This window comes from Dipodomys merriami, unplaced genomic scaffold (genome assembly GCF_024711535.1).
Source record: "Dipodomys merriami isolate MVZ:Mamm:240054 unplaced genomic scaffold, mDipMer1.0.p SCAF_263, whole genome shotgun sequence".
Taxonomy (NCBI): Eukaryota; Metazoa; Chordata; class Mammalia; order Rodentia; family Heteromyidae; genus Dipodomys; species Dipodomys merriami.
In genome coordinates this window covers 1,537,947-1,562,053 of record NW_027204082.1, presented here as the reverse complement: position 1 = coordinate 1,562,053, position 24,107 = coordinate 1,537,947, and the positions used below count along the sequence as shown (strand labels likewise).

General features: G+C 41.7%; 1 protein-coding gene across 1 annotated transcript in view; it reads left to right on the top strand.

Moving 5' to 3' along the window:
• Positions 1–23,414, top strand: part of LOC138837146 (serine incorporator 5) — a 55,788-nt gene extending 32,374 nt beyond the window's left edge. Inside the window, exons 6-12 of the mRNA XM_070035944.1 lie at positions 461–672; positions 2,862–2,957; positions 5,449–5,575; positions 11,948–12,014; positions 15,055–15,094; positions 15,704–15,848; positions 18,601–23,414. Coding sequence (XP_069892045.1) covers positions 461–672; positions 2,862–2,957; positions 5,449–5,575; positions 11,948–12,014; positions 15,055–15,094; positions 15,704–15,848; positions 18,601–18,748 — 835 coding nt within the window. The 3' untranslated portion in view covers positions 18,749–23,414. The remainder of the gene's footprint in view (positions 1–460; positions 673–2,861; positions 2,958–5,448; positions 5,576–11,947; positions 12,015–15,054; positions 15,095–15,703; positions 15,849–18,600) is intronic.
• The last annotated feature ends 693 nt before the right edge of the window (positions 23,415–24,107 follow it).

Below are 24,107 nucleotides of genomic sequence, written 5' to 3'. Positions count from 1 at the left end.
AAGTTATTTGCTTTTCTACAAAAAGAAGGTAGTCCATTGGCAGCACTCGGAGTGAGACTGTAGCACCTCCAGGCTCTGTCCTCAGAGAGAATGGAACTCCAGAGAAGAGCCACCTTGACTTCATACCATAATGCTGCCAATACCTATTGCAGGGTTTCACATTCAGAATAGAGAAGCTAGGGTAAAGCCCATGGGTATTTATTTTAGTTGATGAGCATACTTGAGTCAAAGGAAATTCTTCTAGTGTTTAGAAAAGATTCTAGGCCTGAGCCAAGAAACATATTTATGAGAACTGTTTCGATCTAGTGGAACATGAATAATCATTGCTAAAATTGTCTTCTGGGTAGTGGGTGACCTCATAGCATCAGTCTATGCCTGAAGGATTGAAATATGGTTAAAAATGGAGTCTTCACTGACTTGTCTTCTGTTTCCTCTGTCTCATCTGCTTGTGGAGAAACAGGACTGCAGGCACTGCCACTAACAAGCTGTGGTACGCCTCCCTGTCCCTGGTGACACTCATCATGTACTCTGTTGCCACCGGAGGTTTGATTTTGATGGCAGTATTTTATACCCAGAAAGATGGTTGCATGGACAACAAAATTCTCCTGGGAGTGCATGGAGGCCTGTGCCTACTCATTTCAATGGTAGCCATCTCACCTTGTGTCCAGAATCGTAAGCAGGCTTTTTTATTCTTCTATTCTTAATGTTGTTGTAAATGTGAAACCCAATGGTTGTTCGGAATTTTGAGTCATTTTTTAGCCTCCTATGGGTGGGCCCACCTAGGAAAGTTAAAACTCCCATCTCTTTTTATATTCCAAGTGTGCCTCATAGATAGAAAGACCAGAGTTAATGAAGCCAAGACAAAGGATGTAGACAGTGAAATGTGGTGAAATTAACTTAAGTCTATGTTGTGCAAATGTTTATGAGTTTTGCCTGTGATCTCAGGGTAAAACTTGGATGATAGGACAATAGAAGAAGGTATTTCTAGGACCGTTTTTTATTTAAGGGTGAACTAGAAAGCAAGGACAGCATGGTCTAAGAGTCAGGAAACAGGAAATTTTAACCTGGTGGCTTCTCACCTCATGAGCTAACTTTCATCAGATCCAGGTTATTCTGCAGGGAAGCTGGTGAACATGACCTTGCTCATGTTTTTCAAAGCCAGAAAGGGAAGGACAATAGGGAATGAAAGTGCTTCAGAAAATGGCAGTGTGAATTGTCATGTATAAATGACTTCTGATTTGTGAGCCAGTGCTCTCTTGGAGCCTGTATGTATTTGGGCCTTTGTCTCTGGTCTGATGTTTCTTATAAGAAACATGTATTCGGTAGAACACTAATGTGCTCTACAATTCAGATGTCTAGGTAGAAAGACAACAAATATATAGCCCCTTTGAAAACCTTCTAAAATTAGTGGTTTAAAATGATGGGGTATAATTGGGGAGCAGTGGCTCAAGCCTGTAATCCTAGCTACTCAGGAGGCTGAGATCTGAGGATCAGGGTTCAAAGCCAGCCTGGGCAGGAAAGCATATGAGACTCCTCTCCAATTAACTACCAGAAGGTCAGAAGTGGAGCTGTGGCTTAAAATAGTAGAGAGTGGAAGCCTTTAACACTAAAGCTTAGGGATAGCACCCAAGCCCTGAGTTCAAGCCCTAAGACTAGCTCTACCCTCTAATCCCCCCAAAAGATAATAAATAGCAAATTAATTTTCCATTACTGAAACTGAGATGATTATTTGTCCAGTCTTCTAAGTTGGTCATTTAAGAATTTCCTGAAACAGCTAAGCACCACAGGAGGCTAAGTTTTGAGAATCTTGGTTCAAAGCCAGCCCAAGCAGGCAAATCCAGGAGACTCTTATCTCTAACTAACCAGCAAAGAGTGGAAAGTGGAGGCATGGCTTAGGTTGTAGAGAAGTATTCAAAAAACCAAGCCAGAGTATGAGGAAAGCCCTGAGTTCAAGCCAAAAACTTTTTTTTTTCTTAAGTTATAGGCATTTAGTTAAAAATCTCCCTTGGGTTAAATTCTACTTTTTAAGAACAGGTATAATGTTTTGAAGTATTTAATAACATTAGATAATGTTTGGAAGTATTTAATAACATTAGTTGCTAAGGAAGTAAATCTCATTCCCATGCCAAAGAGTAACATTGGTCTGTTCCTATACCTTAATGATAGTTATAACTTAAAACTAATTTTAAAACAAATTGAATCATTATGAAAGACTGAATCCTTTCATGGCAACAGGTGATTAAAAATTCCATCTTTGTCACCAAATTCTTTAATTACTCTACATGATCTAAGCACTAAGCTTAATTTAAATGTTGTCACTTTAAAGCTCTTCTCACAATTAATAACAAGCCCAAGGCTTTAGGCTGGACCAGCTCTGTTACTTACACAGGATGCTTGAATGGTTTGTCCATTTACAGATAAGAAAGGTGTTTTTTCCTTCTTCTTCATTTTTTTGTTAATGGTACTGGGGTTTAAATTCTAGTCTTACCCTTGTTGGGCAGCTGCTCTACCATGTAAGCCATGCCTCCTGCTCTTTTTTGCTTTTGTTATTTTTTAATAGCTCTTGCATGTACGTCTGAGACTGAGCATTGTGTTTAAGTATACCTATTGTTTTGATAAGGCGGTGGAGAACTTCAAAGAATTTGGTGTTACCACAATAGTATTATCTAGGTCAGTGTTTATCCGTCTCCTAAAGTTTAGCTTTGTTTGAAAAATTCACTTGGCAGCCCTTTTCTCTACTAAAGGTGGGTGTTCAGACTAAGGAGTTTTATTCTGGTGGAAAGAGTCAAATCTCTGTTTTTGAGGCTTGTGCCTCTTACCACTGAAATGTAAAATTGTCTTCCATTTGTCTTATTTCCCAGGGCAGCCACACTCTGGGCTGCTGCAGTCCGGGCTTATAAGCTGCTATGTCACATACCTCACTTTCTCAGCTCTGTCCAGCAAACCTGCAGAAGTAGGTAAGTGAACCTCAGGAAGAAGGTCATAAGTGGTAGAGTGATTTTTTTTTTATTTATGGAGGAATGTGTTGTTGGAATATCACAGATTAATACATCAAAAATGAATGAAGAGGGCTGGGAAGGTGGCTCAGTGGTAGAGCGTTTGCCTTGCATGCATGAGGCCCTGGGTTTGATTCCTCAGCACCACATAAGCAGAAAAAGCTGGAAGTGGCACTGTGGCTCAAGTGGTACAGCGCTAGCCTTGAGCTGAAGAGCTGAGGGACAGGCCCAGGGTTCAGGCCCCATGACCAACTCCCCCCGCCCTCCCCCAAGAAAAGGAGGTCTAGATTTTTTTCATGAAAAAAAAAATGTTATGAAAAAGTTTTTTTTTGGGGGGGGGGTTGGCTTGGGGGGTGGGAATGTGGCTTACCCCTAGCAGAAAGCCCTGGATCGATTCCTCAGTACCACATAAACAGAAAAAGGCAGAAGTGGTGCTGTGGCTCAAGTAATAGAGCGCTGGCCTTAAGCAAAAAAAGCTCAGGAATAGTGCCCAGGCCCTGAGTTCAAGCCCCAGGACCAGCCAAAAAAAAGGAAAAGTGTTTTTTGTTTGTTTGTTTTTTGCTTCTTTTTTAAGTTGGTTATTTTCCTTCCTTCAGAAGGTTATTTCTCTGGATGTAATAAAAGGAATGGAAAGAACATAAGGGAGGTTGGGCTTGAATTAGATCCTCTCCCAGCTAGTGGGCTATCTTATATTGCTCATCTTAAATGACATTCATTTACAGAGACAACAGAGCATAGGCTTGGAATGTGACCTTTGGAGTCAGACTGCCTGGGTTTATAGCCTGGGTTTAGAGAGTGGTTTTAAGAATTCAGTGAAAATGTTTTTCTAGCTATGTTTATCAATCAAATTTAGGACAGTGCCTGGCACAGAGTAGATGCTGTGTACACATAGCTGCTACTATTGCAGAATTGTTGCCATGATTATTTGGAAAGAATTCCTAAGGTATTTTACTAGAAATGGATCACTGGAGATCTTATGATAAGTATAGTCTATTTGGGATTTTTTTTTAAATGAAAATCTCCATCTTGACTATGATTCTGTAAGTTTATTTAAATCTAGTTTCTTTATGCCTCCTCCCGCCTTTTTGTCACTACTGATGTATGAATTCAGCCTTGAGCTTGCTAGGCAGGTGCTCTACCACTTGAGCTGTGCTCCCGCCAACTGTAAGGTTTTCTCTTATGGTTGTTTATGTAATAATCTCTGTTCTTAATAGAGTTTAAGCTTACAGTATTTTTTTAAAATAGCAAGTGTCACTTAAAAATAAACACTTTTAATTTCCAGGGGTACTACTTGTGTTTTGTTTCTTTTCTAAAACTGTTTTTCATTAGTCTGAGAATAGTTTTTTGTCGCTGTTGTTTTGTTTTGTTTTTGCCAGTCCTAGGACTTGAACTCTGGACCTGAGTGCTGTCCCTGAGCCTCTTGATGCTCAAGGGTACCACTCTACTTGAGCCACAGTCCCACTTCCAGCTTTTTCTGATTAGTTTATTGGAGGTAAGAGTCCTACAGACTTTCCTGCCTGGGCTGGCTCCTAACCACAATCCTAGATCTCAGTCTCCTGAGCAGTTAGGATTTAGGATTACAGGATTGAGCCACTGGCGCCTGGTGATTTTTTTTTTTTTTTAAACCACAGCATCTTAGTTACTATTTCCACTGAGAATACTGTTAATTTTAGTCTGACTTCAAACAGAATGTGAATGTTTGCAGAATGGTTGCTAGACTGTTCTGTTTTATGTTTATGTTCCTTATTTTGGGGTCAAGTTGGCAATTAGACCTAGGTTGTATCATCAAAATTGAAGACATGGTGTTAGACAAAATGTAAATTACCACTGATGGTAATATTACAGAAATACTTATATGTAGCCTCCTATTTTCTAAAATTCATACCACCTAAGGAGGTTACCACATTACAGACTAAAAGAGGCTCTGACTGCTGTGTTATTTGTATAATTACCCCTCTGGGTTAGAGGCTCTGGGTGGGACGGTGCTGCCCTGCTACAGAATTGGTCTTGACTGATGGCAGTGCACCTGTGGATCAGGGGACCACCACTGAATGCCTCTTTTCAGATGCTGCTTAATCCAGTGAAATATCAATCCAACTTTAGGGTTTTTTTTTTTTTTTTGTCTTTTCGGGGAGGGGGTTGTTGTTGTTTGTTTTTAACCACTAATTCAAATTGTGCTGAAAAAGAACAAGACTGTTGACTCTCGGAACTTGAAAACTATACTGGAATTTGGGGATCTTGTTCCACTTGTATTCTGATGTGAATGAATGGTACTTTGAAACAGCAGAAATCTAGCCTGAGTAGATTGGTGCTGTAGAGTAGATTTTTCTAATAGTAAGGGTTCAGCATTCGAAGGGGTCACAGTACAGTTTACTGAATCTTTTCAAGATGAACACTGCTATGAACTACATTAGTCCTTTCAAAATTTGATTGTGGTTATTTTCTTTATAAGTTCTAGATGAACATGGAAAGAATGTTACCATCTGTGTGCCTGACTTTGGTCAAGACCTGTATAGAGATGAAAACTTGGTGACTGGGCTAGGTACTTTCCTGCTGATTGCATGTATCTTATATTCCTGGTAAGTCTTCAGCGCTTCTTGAAGCCAATTTGCAGAGGGAAATTAGAGGGAAAGAATTTAAGTAAAATTAGAGGGAAAGAATTTAAGTAAGTTTCAACTGCCATATGGCAGCCAAACAGGGAAGGAGAAAAATAAACAGAAGTAACAGGCCGGTACTACTGCATGAACTCTATGTATCCGCGCTCCATTTACCTTACTTGAATGTTGATTGGGCAAATAAAATAAAAACATGCTACATTGGAGCACTGTTGCCTAATGATCTTAAAAAACAGTTGAATATTAGTGGCTGCAGCATTCTTGAAGAGCAAGGGAACACAAAGTGAGGAAGAGATAGTATGTGCCAGAATCTTCTGGCAACTTCCTCACCCAAAATAAATAGCATTTGTTCTGTTGATGGTGGGAAGAGGATAGAGTGCTGCACAAAAAGTTATTCTGGCACAGTCCAAGAAAGGAAATGTCCCACTTTTTCTGTGCTGAACCCCACAGTGCCGGCAAAGGGGTGAGGCAGGTCTTCTCAGTGAGATATATACAAGTAGACTGTGTTTTCAGATGCGTATGGTGGGGGCTACTGTACTTTTGGAACATTTCAGTGATTCCTGGAAAGAGAAAAGGCAAGGATCAAAATGGTTAGCTACTAATTCTGGTAGGTGTTTCACTGGTAATCAAGCCTCCTTTTGACAGTAACCTTTTCACTGATAGATTTTTTTCCCTTTGTGTGTTTTGTGTTGTGTTTGTTACAGTATGTAAGAAATTCAAGTTGTCCTGGGCACATTATAATCTTTCTTTTGCCGAAACCAAACAATCCTGAGGGTGACAGCTTATATAAATAGTGTCTTTTCAAGCACATTGACACTTTCTTCTTACACTCCACAGCCTTAGTCCGGTCGTGGGGCCTGAACTCTGGGCCTGGGTGCTGTCCCTCAGCTCTTCAGCTCAAGGCTAGCGCTCTACCACTTGAGCCACAGCGCCACTTTCAGCTTTTTTCTTTTTTGCTTATGTGGTGCTGAGGAATCGAACCCAGGCATGCAAGGCAAGCGCTCTACCGCTGAGCCACTTTCCCAGCCCAATTTATTTGATTTTTGAATCAGCATACACTTGTAATATGAGGCAGTCTCATTGTGATATTTTATATATACACACTGTGTACTTTGAACAGATTCACCCCTTCCACCATATTTCCATTTCTCTTCTCCCTCTCTGCCCAGCAGGTGCAGAGCCCTGGGTTCAATCCCCAGTACTAAGGGAAAAATAATCACCTTTTGTATGAAAGATGATAAATAAATTGTTGTGGTTTCAGAATTGAGGCATCGTAGTGAAGGGTGGCAAAGGCTAATGTGATAATGCCCAAAAGATGTCAGTTTTCTAAGCTGACAGCTGCTATTTAAAAAAATCTGTCTACCTGCCAAACAATCAGCATTATTTTTGAATGCTGGTAATTTAGCTGCAAGACTGTACTGGCCCGTGGAATAAGGAGTTGTGAGAAAGGCACTCCCCCAAAGTATAGATGCAGAGTAACCAGCCAGTTCTGTGGTGTATTTCTGTAACACTCAGGAATTTATACACTATGGAGAGGATGGGCAGTTGAATTCCCTGCAGGAGTTAGTGAAGTTCCATGTAGAAGCCTGATGATTAATGTTTGCTATCATTACCCACTGGAGCCCCACAAGAAGTCAGCTTCAAGAATGTTATAAACAAACTAGCTTCAAGATCACAGGGAACTGAGTTCAGACATAGTGAGGCACTGATGAAAGGAAATGCTTAGCTCAATGAGGGGCTTTTCAAGTCTTGACTTCCTAGAGTTTGTGTTTTTCTCCCTGGCTTAAGAAAAATGAGAGATCACCAGTGTTTACTGCATGGCACAGATGGTTTGGGGTAGAGAGGTAAGTGTCACTTTCTGTAAGGTTATAGAAGGCTCAGCCCCTGAGTGCCTCTCAACTCTCTGGAGGTTTCCTGCCATACCCACACAGCTAAACTGTTTAGGGGCTTGCTATTGGACTCTTCACTGAGAATATATTTTACTCTGCACTGTCTCACCTGAAAGAACTGTTCAGCCAGAACTTACTTTCTGGCTTTCTGCCCATAAGCAACTTTTCATAAGAGCCCCTTCCTGGGCTGGAGTTCTGCTGTGGGAGAGCCACAGCTCAGGCCTCAGGTAACCTCTCACCTTGGCCTTGGTGACATTCACCTTGTCAGGGTTTCCTGATTGTTCTTTCTGTAGGTCCCTTCCCAAACCTTCTAGTCCTGCATCCTTGCTGTGACAAGCACCAGCCTCTACTAATTTTTCTTAACTTTCTCCTTGGTCTCTGGATTTGATTGAATTTGTCACTCTTTTGGCTTCAAGCTCAAGCCATGAGCCTGGACAGGATCCTAGAGTTGATCAAGACCACTTGTTTTTGTACATACAATCTATAGTTTCTGTAGCTTTCTACTCCAGTTTCAGAAAATCCTCTCTTGAATCTTTTTTGCTGGAGTATATGAAGAGACATATTGGAGACTCCTCCAAATCTACACGCACGCACGCACGCACGCACTTGGCTTCCAGTGATGCCCTTGTTTAACAGGACGATAAGCACAAGAGACAGTTGGCTTAAACTAAGAAAACTAACAAATTGAGGAGGGATATTTATTCTTTTGGTATGTTCTGGGCCTGCTATTTCTTCTGTTCAAGAAAAAAGGAAGGCGGTCTGGGTGTTATGGTATATGCCTATAATTCAGGCAAGTTAGTAGGTGGAGGTAAGAGGTTCTCAGCTTTTAGGCCAATCTAGGCAAAGTTAGTGCAAGGCCCTAGCTGTAAAACTAAAATAAAAAGGATTGGAATTGTGGTTTAGAAGGCAGAGCACTTGCCTAGTAAAGTTGAGTCCTTGAGTTTAATCCCCAGAAGTAAGGAGGATGGGGAAGGGAAAAAGGAAGGAAGGAAAGGGGGAGGGGAGGAGAGAGGGGGGAGGAGAAAAGAAAGAAAGAGAAGAAAGGAAGTATGGTAGATTGTGGCTTTATTTCAGGAATCTTATCACTGACTAACCTGCTAGTGAAATATCTTCACGACTGTCACAAGTGTGAGATGACTTCTCCAGCTCATGCAGGAATCCAGGCTGTAGTGCCATGTGAACATGATAGAACTTCATCATGCAAAATCTGGAAGGTCATGGGATGTGTCCAGGACCTACCCTGTAAGTTAGTCAAGAAGGGCAGGATCTGTGATCTCCATTAGAAAAGTCTGGATGTGTTCTTTGAGGTTTTTGTGACACAGAAGACTTTGACCAGCTCTAGAATTACCTGAAGCTGAAGGGCTGAGGAGCCTCTCTCTGCACTATAGATGAGGTTTAGTACCCCAGTGGTTTCTGGAGGAGTGAGAAAGAGGGGAGCATGTTTTAAGGAATGTCTCCAGGTAATAAGACACTGAGGCTTTGGTGGGTGGAGCCCAGACAGAGTAAGTACTTGGCTGTGGTACATTAGATATTGTATATTAGATATTAGATGAAGCCTCAACTAAATGCTAGTGATCTCCTGCTCCCCTGCAGAAAGTATTGGCTAGAATTACATATGCTTTAGCCCTATAAGAGACCTTTAAGATAACCTGGGAATTGTTTTATAGCTATTTGTGCAGGGTCAGCCAGGTGGATCTTGGTCATAGCCTGCAGGTGGATCTTGGTCATAGCCTGCAGGCCAACAATAAGATTATTTTCTTTTTGGCCTAAAAGCTTTCAAACTAGGTGTGATTCACTTCTCATTCCCTCATGCCTGCCCACCCTCCCTCCTCATTCCTTCCCTCCCCCGCCCCTCCAATGCCTGGCTAGGATTTTCTTGATATGCTACCAAGAAGAGTGTTTTATAGGGAAATGCCATGACTGAATAAAGGTGAGGTCACATGCCACTAATGCTGAACTGGATATAATGTTATTAGAATAAAAATAAAACTTTCCCCATTTTAATGTATTCTTATGGTAGAAATGCAGTGGCAAAAATGCTAGATTCAGTTCAAACCTCTAATTCTAACTAACTCAGGAAACTGAGATCTGAGGATCTTGTTACACAGCTAGTCTGGGCAGGAAAGTCCATGAGACTCTTATCTCAAATTTACTACACACACACCCTTCTTCCCCCACTCCCCCCCCCAAAAAAAAAAATAAAATCAGAAGTGGAAATATGGCTCAAGTGATAGAATACCAGCCTTTAGCAGAGAAAGCATCTAGGCCTTCAGTTCAAGCCCTAGCACTGCCACAACTATGTCTTATTCCAAAAAAAAAATATCAAATAGAATATTTATTGTAATGCTTTGAAAGAATATTCATATTTTTCCATATGAAAATTTCAGATGCTTATCTTATCCTGAAATTAGAAGTTACATCCTCCCCAATTGGAAACTTTATACTACAATGAAATATGATTCATCTGCACAAAATATAGGCCTTCATAAATGCATTCCTTGCACAGCCCATCCTCTCTTGGACCAGGTTCACAGTCAGGAAGGAGGACTGAAGTGAGCCCTGACTAGCATCCATCTGCTCAAAACAGATGTGAAAGTGATGCTTGTTGGATTTCAGGAAGCTGCAAAACAGTGCATGGGTCCCACGAGATCCCTTTGCAAACAAGCCTTTTGTTTTGTTTTGTTTCTGTGCAGCTTATTTATCTCTTCTGTCATTGGGAAAGAGGATGAGGCTGGGCAAAGAAGGCCAGGCTACCTTATGAGGCTTATCTGTGGAAATGACTTGACTCCTAATTCTTGCCTGTCCACTAGCAGATTAGCAATAATGCTCATAGCTCTTTTTGTCAAGTAGCTTTGAGACTGCAAGTGAGTCCCCAGCACTCAGATAGGGTCTAGAACACAAAGAGATCTTTATTAAATATTAAATCAGTCTGTAGAGTTAGCTGGAATATTGTTACTTTTTGTTTGTTTAAAATGTCTTCCTGAGGGGCTGGGAATGGGGCTCAGTGGTAGAGAGCTTGCCTCGCATGCCTGAGGCCCTGGGTTTGTTTCTTCAATACCATATAAACACAGAAAGCCGGAAGTGGTGCTGTGGCTCAAGTGGTAGAGCACAACCTTGAGCTGAAATGCTGAGGGATAGCGCCTAGGCCCAGAGCTCCATAACCAACAAAAAAGAAAGAAAAAAAATGTCTTCTTGATTTTTATTTTATGGAAAATATTTTTTTTAATCCTGCAAGCCAAATTTTATAACATTTTCTTTTTTGTCTGTCATGGGTCTTGAACTCGGCCTGGATACTGTCCCTGAGCTCTTCAGCTCAAGGCTAGCGCTCTACCACTTGAGCCACTTCCAGTTTTGGAGTGCTTAATTGTAGATAAGAGTCTCACAGGCATTCCTGCCTGTGCTGGCTTTGAACTTCGATCCTCATTTCTCAGCCTCCTGAGTAGCTAGGATTACAAGCATGAACCACCAGCACCTTTTCTTTTTTATGGTGGGGAAATTGGTGGGAAGAAACTTTTAATATCTGCTACTCTGTTAAGTTTCTAAATGGAAAACTTTATTCTGCCATCTTCTGACTAACACAGAAATGATTAAGACCTTTGCTTTCATGTGGAGTGTTACTGTGTAGCCTGAAGTCTTACTGTGTAGCCCAGTGTAGGAGGCTTTAGCTGCCTGCACTGGGATTTTTTTTTTTTTTTTTTTGTCAGTGATGGAGCCTGAACTCTGGGCCTGGGCACTGTCCCTTCGCTCTTCAGCTCAAGGCTAGTGCTCTACCACTTGAGCCATAGCACCATTTACGGCTTTTTCTACTTATGTGGTGCTGAAGAATTGAAGCAAGGGTCTTATGCATGAAAGGCAAGCACGCTACCACTGAGCCACCTTCCCAGCCCCTTCATTATTTTTTAATCCTCTCTGAGAAGGGCCAAAGGGAGGGAGAGATAAAAGTGAAATCAGAAAGTTATCCTGGCTTTTGAGTGAGTTTATACAAAAGCCAATACTGAAAATCAATACAGACGACCAAGACATATCTTTCTCTAATTGCAGACTTCTCTTGGCATAAGATGATTCCACAAAAAAAAAAAAAAAAAAAGATGCTAGCTATTGAACTGGCCCTCCTCATATTTCAAAAATTATCTCCAGATTATTTATATACCTGACACAATATTAGTATTATGTAAATGGCTGCTCTACTAGATTGTTTAGGGAAAACAGGACAAGGAAAAAGAATCTGCACCTTTTTGGTAAGGAATCCACCCATACTCTTAGATATTTTTTATCTGAGGTTGGTTAAATGCACAGGTGAGGATAAGGAGGGTAATGTGTTTTCATTGAAAGATGGGGACTAGAGGTGCAGTAAGCCTATCACTGGACATGGCCAGCCAGTTTTCTCCTTTGTTCCAGGTGACATAAAGTGTTACTGTGCCCTGCTGACTTTTTGTTTGTTTCTTAGCTTGACATCAACAACAAGATCGAGCTCTGATGCTCTGCAGGGGCGATATGCAGCTCCTGAGCTAGAAGTAAGTTGCTTTCCTTTTCCTGTCCTGCTTCAACACAAAACTCATTTCTCAGAGGAGGCCCTTTTGTGTTTGTTTTTATTTATTAATCTGCACTCCATGATCCTGTTCTTTTGCTTGGGAAAGAATATGTGAATATGTATAGAATATGTATAGAAATATGTATAGAAAGAATATGTATAGAAAAAGAAATATTGCTCCACATATACATTGTGGTATTAAAATGAATGAACTAATTCTTGACTTTCCTCCAACAATGTTGGCCTCTGTTGGCATCCTGTTGCCTGTCCGCCACCAAACAGAGTTCAGGTAACTTTGTCAGGCTTCACTTTGGTCTTTTCTGTGGCTGAAATAGAATATGGGTAGAGTTTTTGATTTACCCTCCATATACAGCATGTCTAGGAGGTTTTGTAATAGTTCTGAAGGATAAGAGGCAGAAAAAGGAAGGCACTGTGTGTGTTCTATGCAGATGCTTCTGACTGCAATAGATACATCAACCCCCTTAACTCTGATCAATTCCATTAGGCACATATGTCATTGGGTAAAGAATTGAGAACAAGAAGCACATTGGTGAGCCATTTACCTGAATGTCCACAGCTGCTGGGTTGATAGGGTATCTTATTTTCTTTCTTGTACAGAAGTCTTTTTCTGGGGTTCTTGATGGATATATACCATAGTCAGAAGGATTTACTCAGGTGAAGGAAGTTAGAAAAAGTATCAACCCAAGAATGGCAAGGTCTGAGAGATCTCCTGATGGCTATATGTGTAGCACTAGCCAGGTGCCAGGCACCGTGTATTCTAAGCCTTACACAAGTGGTTTCATTTAATCCTCATGGAAGCATATTTAGTTGTTTTAATATTCACTGCACTGAGGAGACAACTGAAAAAGATAAGTGATTTATACTTGCCACTTCCTTTTGCCAGGGTGTGGCCCAGAGTCTGTTCTTGACCAGCTGCTCAGGGACTCAGTTGCTCTCTCTGGTCCTTGCTGTTGCCCTTGCCTGGCATCCAGCCACTGGCTCTACTCTAATGTCTTTGTCTGATGGAAGAACCCTGGTGTCTGTCCAGATAAAGGACAGTCTTTATTCTGCAGCTGGATGTCTGGGGATGGTCTTTCCTGAACCTGACCCAGAGATAGTGGGCCATTATGAAGGTTTGTCACTCTGCCAACATCATTTACCAGCTTACTCAGTCCCTTAAAGGATGGGTTTGAATAGGTTGCTGCTTGTATACTGAAGAGAATGGGCTCTAGAAGGCAGGCGCTTGTTCTCACCACTGACTACATGGCCACCTGCTGAGGGTGGGCTATTATACTTTCAATGTCTCTGTTGTGTACAGAGTTCAAGCTCAAAGAACAGCTAGTCTCTAGGTTAGATTTAAGAGAGGAAATTGTTCTCATTGGGAGGGGAAGTGTTTCCCTCTAAGGAAGTGGTTTGCTCTCCTGCTCTTACATTTCACAGGATACACATTTAAAAGAGGGAGTTGATATTTTCTTGTGATAATTCAAGTTTTAAAAGAACTAAGACCTCAGCCCACTTGGGCTCACAGAGTGGTAGGCCACATCACATGACCCAAAAGTTGTCAAGGCTGATTCCTCTATTCAATCAAGTTTCCTTGCTGTGCAGGAAGGAAATAAGGGCTTTGCCTTGAACTGTACAAATGGAACAAAGGCCCAAGATCCCACATCCTCAGCCCTGGCTCCATTTTGTTTGTTTGTTTGTTTTTTGTTTTTGTTTTTTTGATAATTCAAATATCTTCTACTATTAAGTAGCAAGAACCCAGCACTTCCCAGACTATCAGTCTTTACGTAATGTAGTTGTTTTTTGCAATTTCATTTCTTTTCATTAAGTTTATTGTTTTGAATAAGCAAAAGATAGGATATAAAACTTAAAAGGCACTGAAGATGTCTCAGAGGCAAGCAATCCTATCCAGCCATGTCCACAGCCAGTTCAGCAGCCTGACTGTATAGGAAACGTGCAGGCCTTGTGCTTCCAAACTCTGCACTGCTCCCTATCTCCCTGCTGAGACCACATGTCACTCACCATGAGTCATGGTCTTAGAGTCTCCATCCTGCATTTGGGTCCCAGCTCTGTCACTGGCTAACTTTGGGACTTCAAGCTTTTAACCAATTAGATCTCAATTTCTTCAGTTGCAAACAGGATAGTAATTCTAGGCTCAAAAATTGAAGAGGTTTTAAGGAAACAGCCTGGTAAGCAGTGCACTAAAAGGAAGTGTGAGGAGAGCAGGTCCTTGTACTCTCCACTGTATGTTTTAGGTTGAATTTCAGAAGTAGAAACTGAGGCAGAGTGTGCCAGGAAGGATACATACCAGTAGAATGAGGAAGATGGGGACAGAATCAGGTAGAGGATGAACAGAAAGGGCAGTTCAGGCTGAACAAAGCCTCACTAATCCCAGGGGTTATATCAAGGGATAGTGATCTCTCAAGAGTGTCCAGTCTTGAAGGCTGGGCCTTCTTCATTATTTGGTGGTGGATGCCCAAGAGGGGCTTGCTGTAGCTTAGAGCAGCTCTGTAGCTGAACAAGTCTAAAAGAGCCTACATCTGGAGACTGTGCTCCCAGCAATCACAGTAGCTGGAGTGAGTCCCCGTCCCTTTGAAGGGCTCTTGAGTGGCACATCCTCTTGCCATGGTATTCCCTGTCACCAGTACTCAACATACCAGAACAAAAACAAATGCTTAGCCAAACTTTTTAAGGGGACATGAGTTATATGGTTTAGGGCTCCAATTTCACCATTTTCTATTCCAATAAAAAAACCAAAAACTTGGGGCTGGGAAGGTGGCTCAGTGGTAGAGTGCTTGCCTTTCATGCATGAGGCCCTGGGTTCAGTTCCTCAGTACTACATATGCAGAAAAAAGCTGGAAGCCTTAAGCTGAAGAGCTGAGGGACAGCAGCCAGGCCCAGTGTTCAGGCCCCATGATCGACCAAACAAAAAAAAAAAAAAGAAAAAAGAAAGCACTACCTATTAGTGGGGTGACAGGAAACTGTAAAACAGGCATCTCACTAAATTGTCTTTGATCTCACAGGTAGCTCGGTGTTGTTTTTGCTTTGGTTCCGATGGAGAGGGTAAGTGGAGTACTTTCATTCTAGACTTTGCCATGGCTCTGTAGACTGGTATTTCTCACTGTAGGCAATTGCAATTCAGACACTTAAATAGCTTGCCTGGAAGGGGAATTTAAATCTGGCTTGTTTTTTATATTCTTTTTACATTCTTCTTTAAGGGGTGGCTGGGTTTGTTGGTTTCTGGCAGAAAAATCACTATTCATATTGAAATTAAATTATACAGTGAAAAAAATCTATATACTTTTAATGGAATGATCTAGAAAATACCAAGTTGTTTCAATAGCTCATTTTGAGGGCCCTTGCCTTCAACTTTTCTTCTTGGAAGAGATATCGGGTCCTTGAGAACTCTATGGGAACTCCTACCTTCTGCCAACTTCTGATGTGCTTATAGTCTTAAGGGCTTTCTTCTGCTCTCCCAAAATAAATGTTCTTGGTAATTCATCTGGTCTAGGAGTCCCGAGGTGTGTCATAGCAGTCTTGTGGTCAGGACACAGATAGAGGTTACAAATGTCTACTCAGCAGCCCCTGAACTGCAATGGGTGAGTGTATCATTGTAAAATGGAACGGTGCATGTGTTTACTCATTGCACTTTGCTTCCCCTTGGATTCACAGAAACGGAAGAGCAGCAGAATGTGAAAGAAGGACCACGGGTCATTTATGATGAGAAGAAAGGCACTGTCTACAGCTATGCCTATTTCCACTTTGTGTTCTTATTGGCTTCCCTCTATGTAATGATGACTGTTACCAACTGGTTCCAGTAAGTGGCCTATTTGATTATTAAGAATTAAGTTATGTGCTATTTTTTTTGGGTGGGGAGGGTTGGTTAGGATTTTTTTAGTTGCTCTTGTTGCAGTACTGAGGTTTGAACTTAGGACCTTGATTTGCTAGGGATGCTCTACCACTTGAGCCATGTCCCCATCACTTTTTGCTTTAGTTTTTCAAATAGGGTCTCACACATATGCCCAAAGTAATTTGGACCATGATCGTCCCATTTACTTTATACTTCTGTGTAGATGGAATGACAGGCTTTCACCGCCATGCTCAGTTTTTATTACTTGAAATTGAATCTTGTGAACTTGTTTCCTCTGGCTGGCCTCTATAGTTCTTCTACTCTCTGCCCCCAGAATAGCGTGGAATAGCCCATCTTCCTAGAGTCAGCTAAGCTCTTCTGCAGGTCTTACTATATATGCAGCCTTCTTAACAAATAATTCAGAGTTCTTACCACTGGATTGACATCCTTTGTACCCTGGATATTGATGGTGCTCATTGCAGCTTTAAAAAACAGATGATTGCTGGTAGTATAGTTCAGTGGTAGAGCATATTCTTAGCTGTGAAAATTCAAGATTCAGCCCCTGGGTTGAATCCCAGAACAAAATAAAACACCCAGAAACAAAATAAAACAACCACCCAGGAACAAAATAAAATAAGAAAGAAAAGTTTAACTCTATATGGCAGTCTGAAAAACATAGTAGCAACTGAAGAAAAAAAAATCCCTTTATTTTTTGTGAAAGAGAAACAATGCCTTGTTTCTGCTTCAGATATTGTATATCTCTTTCCCCCTCCCCATTTTTCAAATTTCTAGTAAATCTAACTTTCCTCATTCCTCATCCCTCTGTGGAAGTTCACGCTTTTGTACAGATTCTAAGTTTCAGTTATTTCACAATTGCTGGATTAATAATTTAGGATAAATTCTGTGCATTGGATTGCTTTTATTCAGGAGGTGGCTCCTATGTGCCACCCAGGGTTTATCATCCAAGAGACAGACTAGGATCCAAAGTGATTGCAGGGTGTCAGTGAGGACGACCTGGAGACACATCTTCCTGACAGAGGAGAGGATGTGTTTTAATGCTTTCTCATGATGCTTTGAAAATCCCTAGGCAGTTTTGGCTCATAAGAAGGGATGGAGGAAGCTGTAACTATAAAAGCAGATAGTAAAAAATGTACAGAAATTAGAACTCTCACTATGCCGGTAGGAATATAAAATTCAGCCAGGTTGGGAAACAGTCTGGCAGTTTCGTAAATAGTTAAACATAGGGTTGCAATATGTCTCAGTAATTTCATTCCTAAGTACATACCCAAGATGCAAACAAAAATATGTCCATAGAAAAATTGTATACAAATGCTTATGGCAGCATAATTTTTTGGGGGTGGGGTGGGGTCGTGGGGCTTGAACTCTGGGCCTGGACGCTGTTCCTGAGCTCTTCAGTTCAAGGGTAGCGCTCTACCACTTGAGCCACAGCGCCACTTCCAGTTTTCTGATGGTTTATTGGAGATAAGAGTTTCACGGACTTTCCTGCCTGGATTGGCTTTGAACTGTGATTCTCAGATCTCAGCCTCTGAGTAGCTAGGATTACAGATGTGAGCCACCAGTGCCTGACTGGCAGCATAATTTTTTTTTTTGGGGGGTCCAGTCATGGGGCCTGAACTCTGGGCCTGGGCGCTGTCCCTCAGCTCTTCAGCTCAAGGCTAGCACTCTACCACTTGAGCCACAGCGCCACTTCCAGCTTTTTTCTTATGTGGTGCTGAGGAATCGAACCCAGGGCCTCGAGCATGCAAGGCAAGTGCTCTACCACTGAACCACCTTCCCAGCCCCTGGCAGCATAATTCTTAACAGCCAAAAATGTACTTCTGCTGATGAATGGAAAAATATTAGCAATAAAAAGGAATAAAGAAGCCAGGCGCCAGTGGCTCATGCTATAATCCTAGCTACTCAGGAGACTGAGATCTGAGGATCATGGTTCAAAGCCAGCCCAGGCAAGAAAATCTGTGAAACTCTTATCCCCAATAAACCACCAGAAATCGGGAAGTAGCGCTGTAGCTCAAGTGGTAGAGCGCTAGCCTTGAGCTAAAGAGCTGAGGAACAGTGCTCAGGCCCAGAGTTCAAGCCCCACAACCGACCTCCCCACCCCCTACCCCCCCCCCCCCAAAAAAAAAGAAGGAATACAGAGTACGTGTCCCTAACTCAAAAGTCTAAACTGCTCTGAAATCTTGACATGACAGTCAAACAATATTTTGAAACATTTCAGATTTTGGACTTGCTTGGCTCTTAACATCTATGTAAATATTCTAAAGTCAGAAAAACTACTTCTTATCCCAAGCATTTCAGTTAAGAGATACTCTTCCTACAACATGGAAGAGCCTTGGAAACAATTCAGAGTAGAAAAAACAATCATAAGAGGCCACATGATTGCATGCATATGCAATGGCCAAAAAGGCAGATCTACACAGGAAGTAGGTTAATAAATGCAAAGTGATGGGAGGTAGTAGGAATGGCAGGGCAGCTGAGAGTGTTCTAAAATTGATTGTGATGATTGCACAAGTCCATTAATATATTAAAAAGTCATTAAGTTGTATTTTTGAAAAGAGTATGAATTATATCTCCATTGAGTTGCTGAAAAGAAAGGAGAAGGAAGGATATTAGGAGCTGGAGATGGGGAGGCACTTGGTAGCCTTCTGCTCCCACCTTCTGCTCCTGCTCTGACCACAGCCGGGTGTCTTGTTTCCCACAGCTATGAGAGTGCCAGCATTGAGACCTTCTTCAGTGGAAGCTGGTCCATCTTCTGGGTCAAGATGGCCTCCTGCTGGATGTGTGTGCTGTTGTACCTGTGGACGCTGGTGGCTCCCCTCTGCTGTCCTTCTCGGCAGTTCTCTGTGTGACAACATCAGCAGGCCTGTGGATCAGCAGGCTTGTACCCTGAAATTCTGTCCTGTGAACAAGTGTCACAGAGGTTTGAGCGGCAACTGTTGTCTTACGAAAAGCTGAAATTCTCTGGCTGCCTAAAATGGGTCTGAAAAAGGTTTCGGGGTGGGGAGGAAATCTCCCCGTATTCACTTTTTTAAACAAGAGATTAATTAATTAGATTAATTTTTCTGACATTCAAAATGAAACTTGACCTAAAGGAACTGAAATTTTCAAATTTATGGGTAGTGTATGTATTCTTATGTCTTCTCCCTACTTACTAGGTAGTAGTTACATTAGTGTTTTCCATAGATGTGTTTTATACCAAAATAGAGCTTAGAACACAACACATTTTCCTAGGGATAAAAATTACTGTATTGTTTTCATCCTTATTATTAAAAATACTCAGCCTTTGAGAGAATCCAGGCCCCTTGCCCCTTTATTCTCCTCTGCCTCCTGGAACCTGGTCTCCAGAGGATCCCAGCTCACAGCTTCCTGGTATTTATAGGGCACAAGAGGAAGCACCTGCCTTCAAATCCACCCTCAGTGCCACTTCCTGTGTGTTCCCCCTCGCCCAGCATTTCCCTTTGAGGTTGTGATGCTGGGAATCACAGCCTTCCCTCTTTGCCTCATTGGTCCCAGAGGTCTCCTCATTCTTTTGGGGTTCAGCATTTTTGTAATAATGTGAAAAGCATAATTTACTATCACCGCTCTTGGGGTTCCTACCATATTATCACTCCATGATCAGAGTTACTGCAATAAGCAAAGCGCTTATCTGTGCTGCTGTTCCCAGTTGTGGAACAGTACTCATATTATCTTTGCCTCAGCAACAGAGGGCTACATTCTTCCTTGTTTGTGCTATTAATAATACTTTAAGAACCTTAAAAGAAAAGTCATTCCTTGACTGAAGCCTGCTACCACCCTTTCAGGTATTAAGGTCAGCCTCTCATTTCTCTTCCACTTCAAGTCCTTGGTTGGCATTGTAGGAGCAAAAGAGCTTGCAATATGAGCACACCATTAATGTCTACATGCTTTCCTTGGAGTAGATGTATGAAGAGGTGTATCCCGGGGCTGTTCCTCAATAGGACTGGTCAGACATACTGTCAGTCAAGCTGTGGAAGGGACCGTGTATACTTAGAAGAAAAGGTGGCTGGTTGAAGGCATTTAATTAAGCCATACATGACATCCACAGACAAGATCGGCATCTTCAGTATTGATGTTTTCAATGCAGCAGGAGATTTTCTCTGTGGAAGTCTATTGGAGATATTTCTATTATTGTTACGTATAGGGTGGAAAGATTCTTCCTGAGCTCAGACATTTTTCCTGTGTTCTTGTGTACACATTGGGCTAAGTGGGGACACACCTAAGCCTAGCTTTGGCGTGCCAAAAATGCTGGAGGGGAAAATTAGTTAAATTCTTCCTTTCTACTCCTTTGACCTCCTTGCCAAGAATACCAAAGAGGAGGGGATGAATATTGGGGAAAATTCCATTGGGCATTTGCCTTATTTGCCAGTGTTTGAGATTCAGTCTTAAAAAGTCATGTATGAGTATATGTGCACATGAGAAAGCTTTGTTTGTCACCTTTATCAAAGTTCTTTTTATAGACCAGGAGTTCAAAGGGATTTGTACTTAACGGTTCAAAGGAATAGCTTCATGCTAACCCTGAGAAGCCCTGGTTAAGCAGCAGGAAGGGAGTGGGAGTTCCTTGAGGTTCAGAAAGTGGGGGCTGTATGTGGTCCTTCCCTGGCCTGAGAGGCCTGGGGGTCCGGGGGCAATGCTTTGGGGGGATGGCTCTGAGGAGCTGAAGTCAACTTTAGGAAGCAAATGGAGAGCCCAAGGGGTGGTATGAGAAGTAAAACCCTGATTTGTCTTCTGGCATCCAGCTAATATAACTTTAGACCTGGCCCTCATTCTAGGTCAAGGCCCACTGACCAGGCCAGACATTGCTACACTTGCCTTTGCTGGCCACATTTCCTCTGCAGAAAGAAGTTCAGAGAAATACAAACGAGAGGACAGTGCCAGTGGCGCTCATTGTTAGCCCTTCCTCAGCCAGCCAGCCCATTCTCCTTTTCCAGCTACGTAAATTCTGATCTGTGGCATATGTCTCTTCTAATTGTAATCTCTGGCACAAGAGGAAGAGTTACACTTGCTCTCCATCTCACTCTGCGCTACTGCACTGGCAAGATTTTCTCTGAGGGCTGAGAGTACGTATGTACATCTGTATGTATGTAAGAAGTTGACTTTACTAACTATAATCGTAAGAAACAATACTCAGGTGTTAAGTCAGCATTCATAAGTTTAAGAAACCTACCTTTTGAGCTTGGTGCCACTGGCCTCATGCCTGTCAGCCTAGCTACTAGGAGGCTGAGATCTGAGGATCCTGCCCAGCCAGGGCAGGAAAGTCTGTGAGACTCCCTATCTCCAATTAACCACCAGAAAATTAGAAGTGGTGCTGTGGCTCAAGTGGTAGAGCACTCACCTTGAGCTGAAGCAGTCAGGCCCAGAATTCGAGCCCTACAACCAACAAAAAAAAGAAATGAGTGCAAGAAAGGAAAGGAGGAAGGGAGGGAGGAAGAGAAACCTACCTTTTGTGCTGTTACAACTTAAACTGGAAAATGTGTGCCAGTTGCTTCGCGTTTTGATGACAATAGTATTTGATTAACCCATTAATACTCTTTTTTTCTTTTCTTTTTTCTTTCTTTTTTAAAATAACACACCTTTGCTTTCTACAAGTCTTTGTAGCTAATTGTGAAAGCGCATTCCCCAAAGCTGCTGGGTCAGATTCCCTTAGTCATGGAAGCTGAAGTTTTTAAAAAAACAAAAGGTGTGTTTCTTTTGTGCTCTGCATTTGTGGGAAATAAGTGCTTCACTCATTTTCATGAGTAAAACACTTAAGCTTAGGGAGGGGGGAATCCTACAGGGGTGTAGTTGTGCTTAGACTCATTACCCAACTCAAAACTTGATAGTATTTTCTATCATAATCCATCAAAGAAACTTACCACACCCTTACTGGGTCAAGCTTTTGTAATAGATGGTTAGTTTTGGTTTTAACCTCACAGTTTCTTGGGAAATCCTCTTGAGGATTTGTTTTGCCAGAAGTGTTTGGAGCTTTTAATAGAGTACGTAGATTTGACAAGGAGAGGTCGAGGTGGGTATTGAGTCTTGGGGAGTTCTCTTCTCTGTAGAGGGGTCCCCACTTACGGAATTGTGTACTTTTACTTCCTCTGAGGCCTTTGTGACAAGTGACCTCAGTGTAGTGTTCATTCCCTGCCTCCTCGTTCTGTTACCCTCTGCCTTTTAAAAGTGATATATGTATTTAATGTTTGGCCAGACGGTTTACCACCACCATTGGTGCTTCACGTTACCCTGAAAAGGGAATTCCTGAGCCTATATTTAAATGTCCTGGGCCCTTTTCCTTCATTTATTGCCTTTCTAAATAGTATCTCATTCTGATGTCTCCTCTTGGCAATGAAAGAGGATTTTGTCTATAATCAAGAATGGTCTCATAAGCTAGGCACCGGTGGCTCATGCCTGTAATCCTAGCTACTCAGAAGGCTGAGATCTGAGGATTTTGGTTCAAAGCCAGCCCAGGCAGAGAAGTCCATAAAACTCCGTTCTCTAATAAACCACCAGGAAAAACTGGACGTGGTGCTGTGGCTCAAGTGGTAGAGCACTCACCTTGAGCTAAAGAGCTCAGGGACAGCATGCCCAGGCCCAGAGTTCAAGCCCCAGTCAAGAAGGGTTTCACCTTGATCTGAGACCCTGAACGTCTTCCATCAGGGCCAATGCATTTGCCTTTGGCTTGTGGCGTTCTCTGGGGGATTTCTCTGTAACTTGCTAGTTTAGTGAGTATTTTATTCAGCAGATAGGAGCTATTTAATTTTGGACCTATGACTTCATAGGAAGTAGAGTTGCTCACAGACCTTAGATCTGTCCCTCTCTCCTCCCCTCTCCTCCTTTTGTCTTCATTCACAGAAACCTTCATTTTGAAATATTTGACTTTTACCAAAGAGGTAGTTTGGGTTTTTGTTTTAAAGCAAATTTCAGATAAAACTTAATTGAGGAAAAGTAAAGTGCATATATCCAAATCCACTTCCCTAGAAATGAGATCTTGTTTGTGATGGAAGATGTCTTTCCCACTGCCCTGTGGGATAGGGGATTCTGGGAAGTTCTCTCAGGTAAAGAAAGATTACAGCAGATACGTAATATATGTCTTGAGAGCTATTTATAAGAAATTTAAGAAGATTGTTTTGTTTTCCTTTAGTAAAGATTTAAGATTTTTTTTTACTTTGCAAGAAAAACTACCAAAATTTTATAGTCATACTTTGTTAATTTTTTAAAATTTTTTCACAGACAATTAACTATAGCTAAATTTTGTGATTACGTTTTGCTATATTAGAATTTGAAAATGTAATATGTGTGGTAAACCTACTGTTTGAAGTTTATAAAGGTGTCTGATATGGTTAGATTTTGCTAACTGTTATAGTAGTTTTTCCTCCTTTAGCCACAGAGCCAGTTATGAATTTGTATTTGATTTTTTAATTGTAGGTTTTCTATAAGCACCTGAACTTGACCCCTTTTCCTAAGTAGAAAACTCAAAGCTTGTTAACTCTGTACTTTAATAAAATGTAAAATTGAAAACCATGATGTTTGTCCCTTTGTGTTATAGACACTGACTTCTATTACTGTTTTCTAAAGGTTTTGCCTTCAAATGTTAATCAGGTCTCTTTTAAGTGCTGATTTTTTTAATTGACAAATAAAAATTATAAATAAGTATACATTCTAGAATGACTAAACCAAACTAATGAACATGTTGTCTTTTTATGGGTGGGAAAAACAGTTAAAATCTATCCTCTTGGGACTGGGAAAGTAGCTCAGTGGTAGAGTGCTTGCTTTGCATGCATGAGGCCCTGGGTTCAATTCCTCAAGCAGCACATAAGCAGAAAAGGCTGGAAGTGGCGCTGTGGCTTAAGCGCTAGAGCGCTAGCCTTGAGCTGAAGAGCTGAGGAACAGCGTTCAGGCCCCATGACTTGGGGGGGAGGGAGAGTCTATCAGCAATTTTAAATGTGTGTTACCCTGGCACAGGTGGCTAATACCTATCTACTCGGGAGGTTGAGAGCTGAGTATGGTGATTTCAAAGCCAGACTGGGCAACCTGTATCTCCAGTTAACTACCAAAAAACCAAAAGTTGAGTCATGTCTCAAGTGGAAGAGCACTAGTCTTGAGCAAATAAAATTCAAGGACAGTTCAAGTCTTAGGACCAGGACACCCCCCCCCCCACACACACACACGTACTTATTACTATTCTTACCATATTGTACTGTAGCTCTGTTGAAC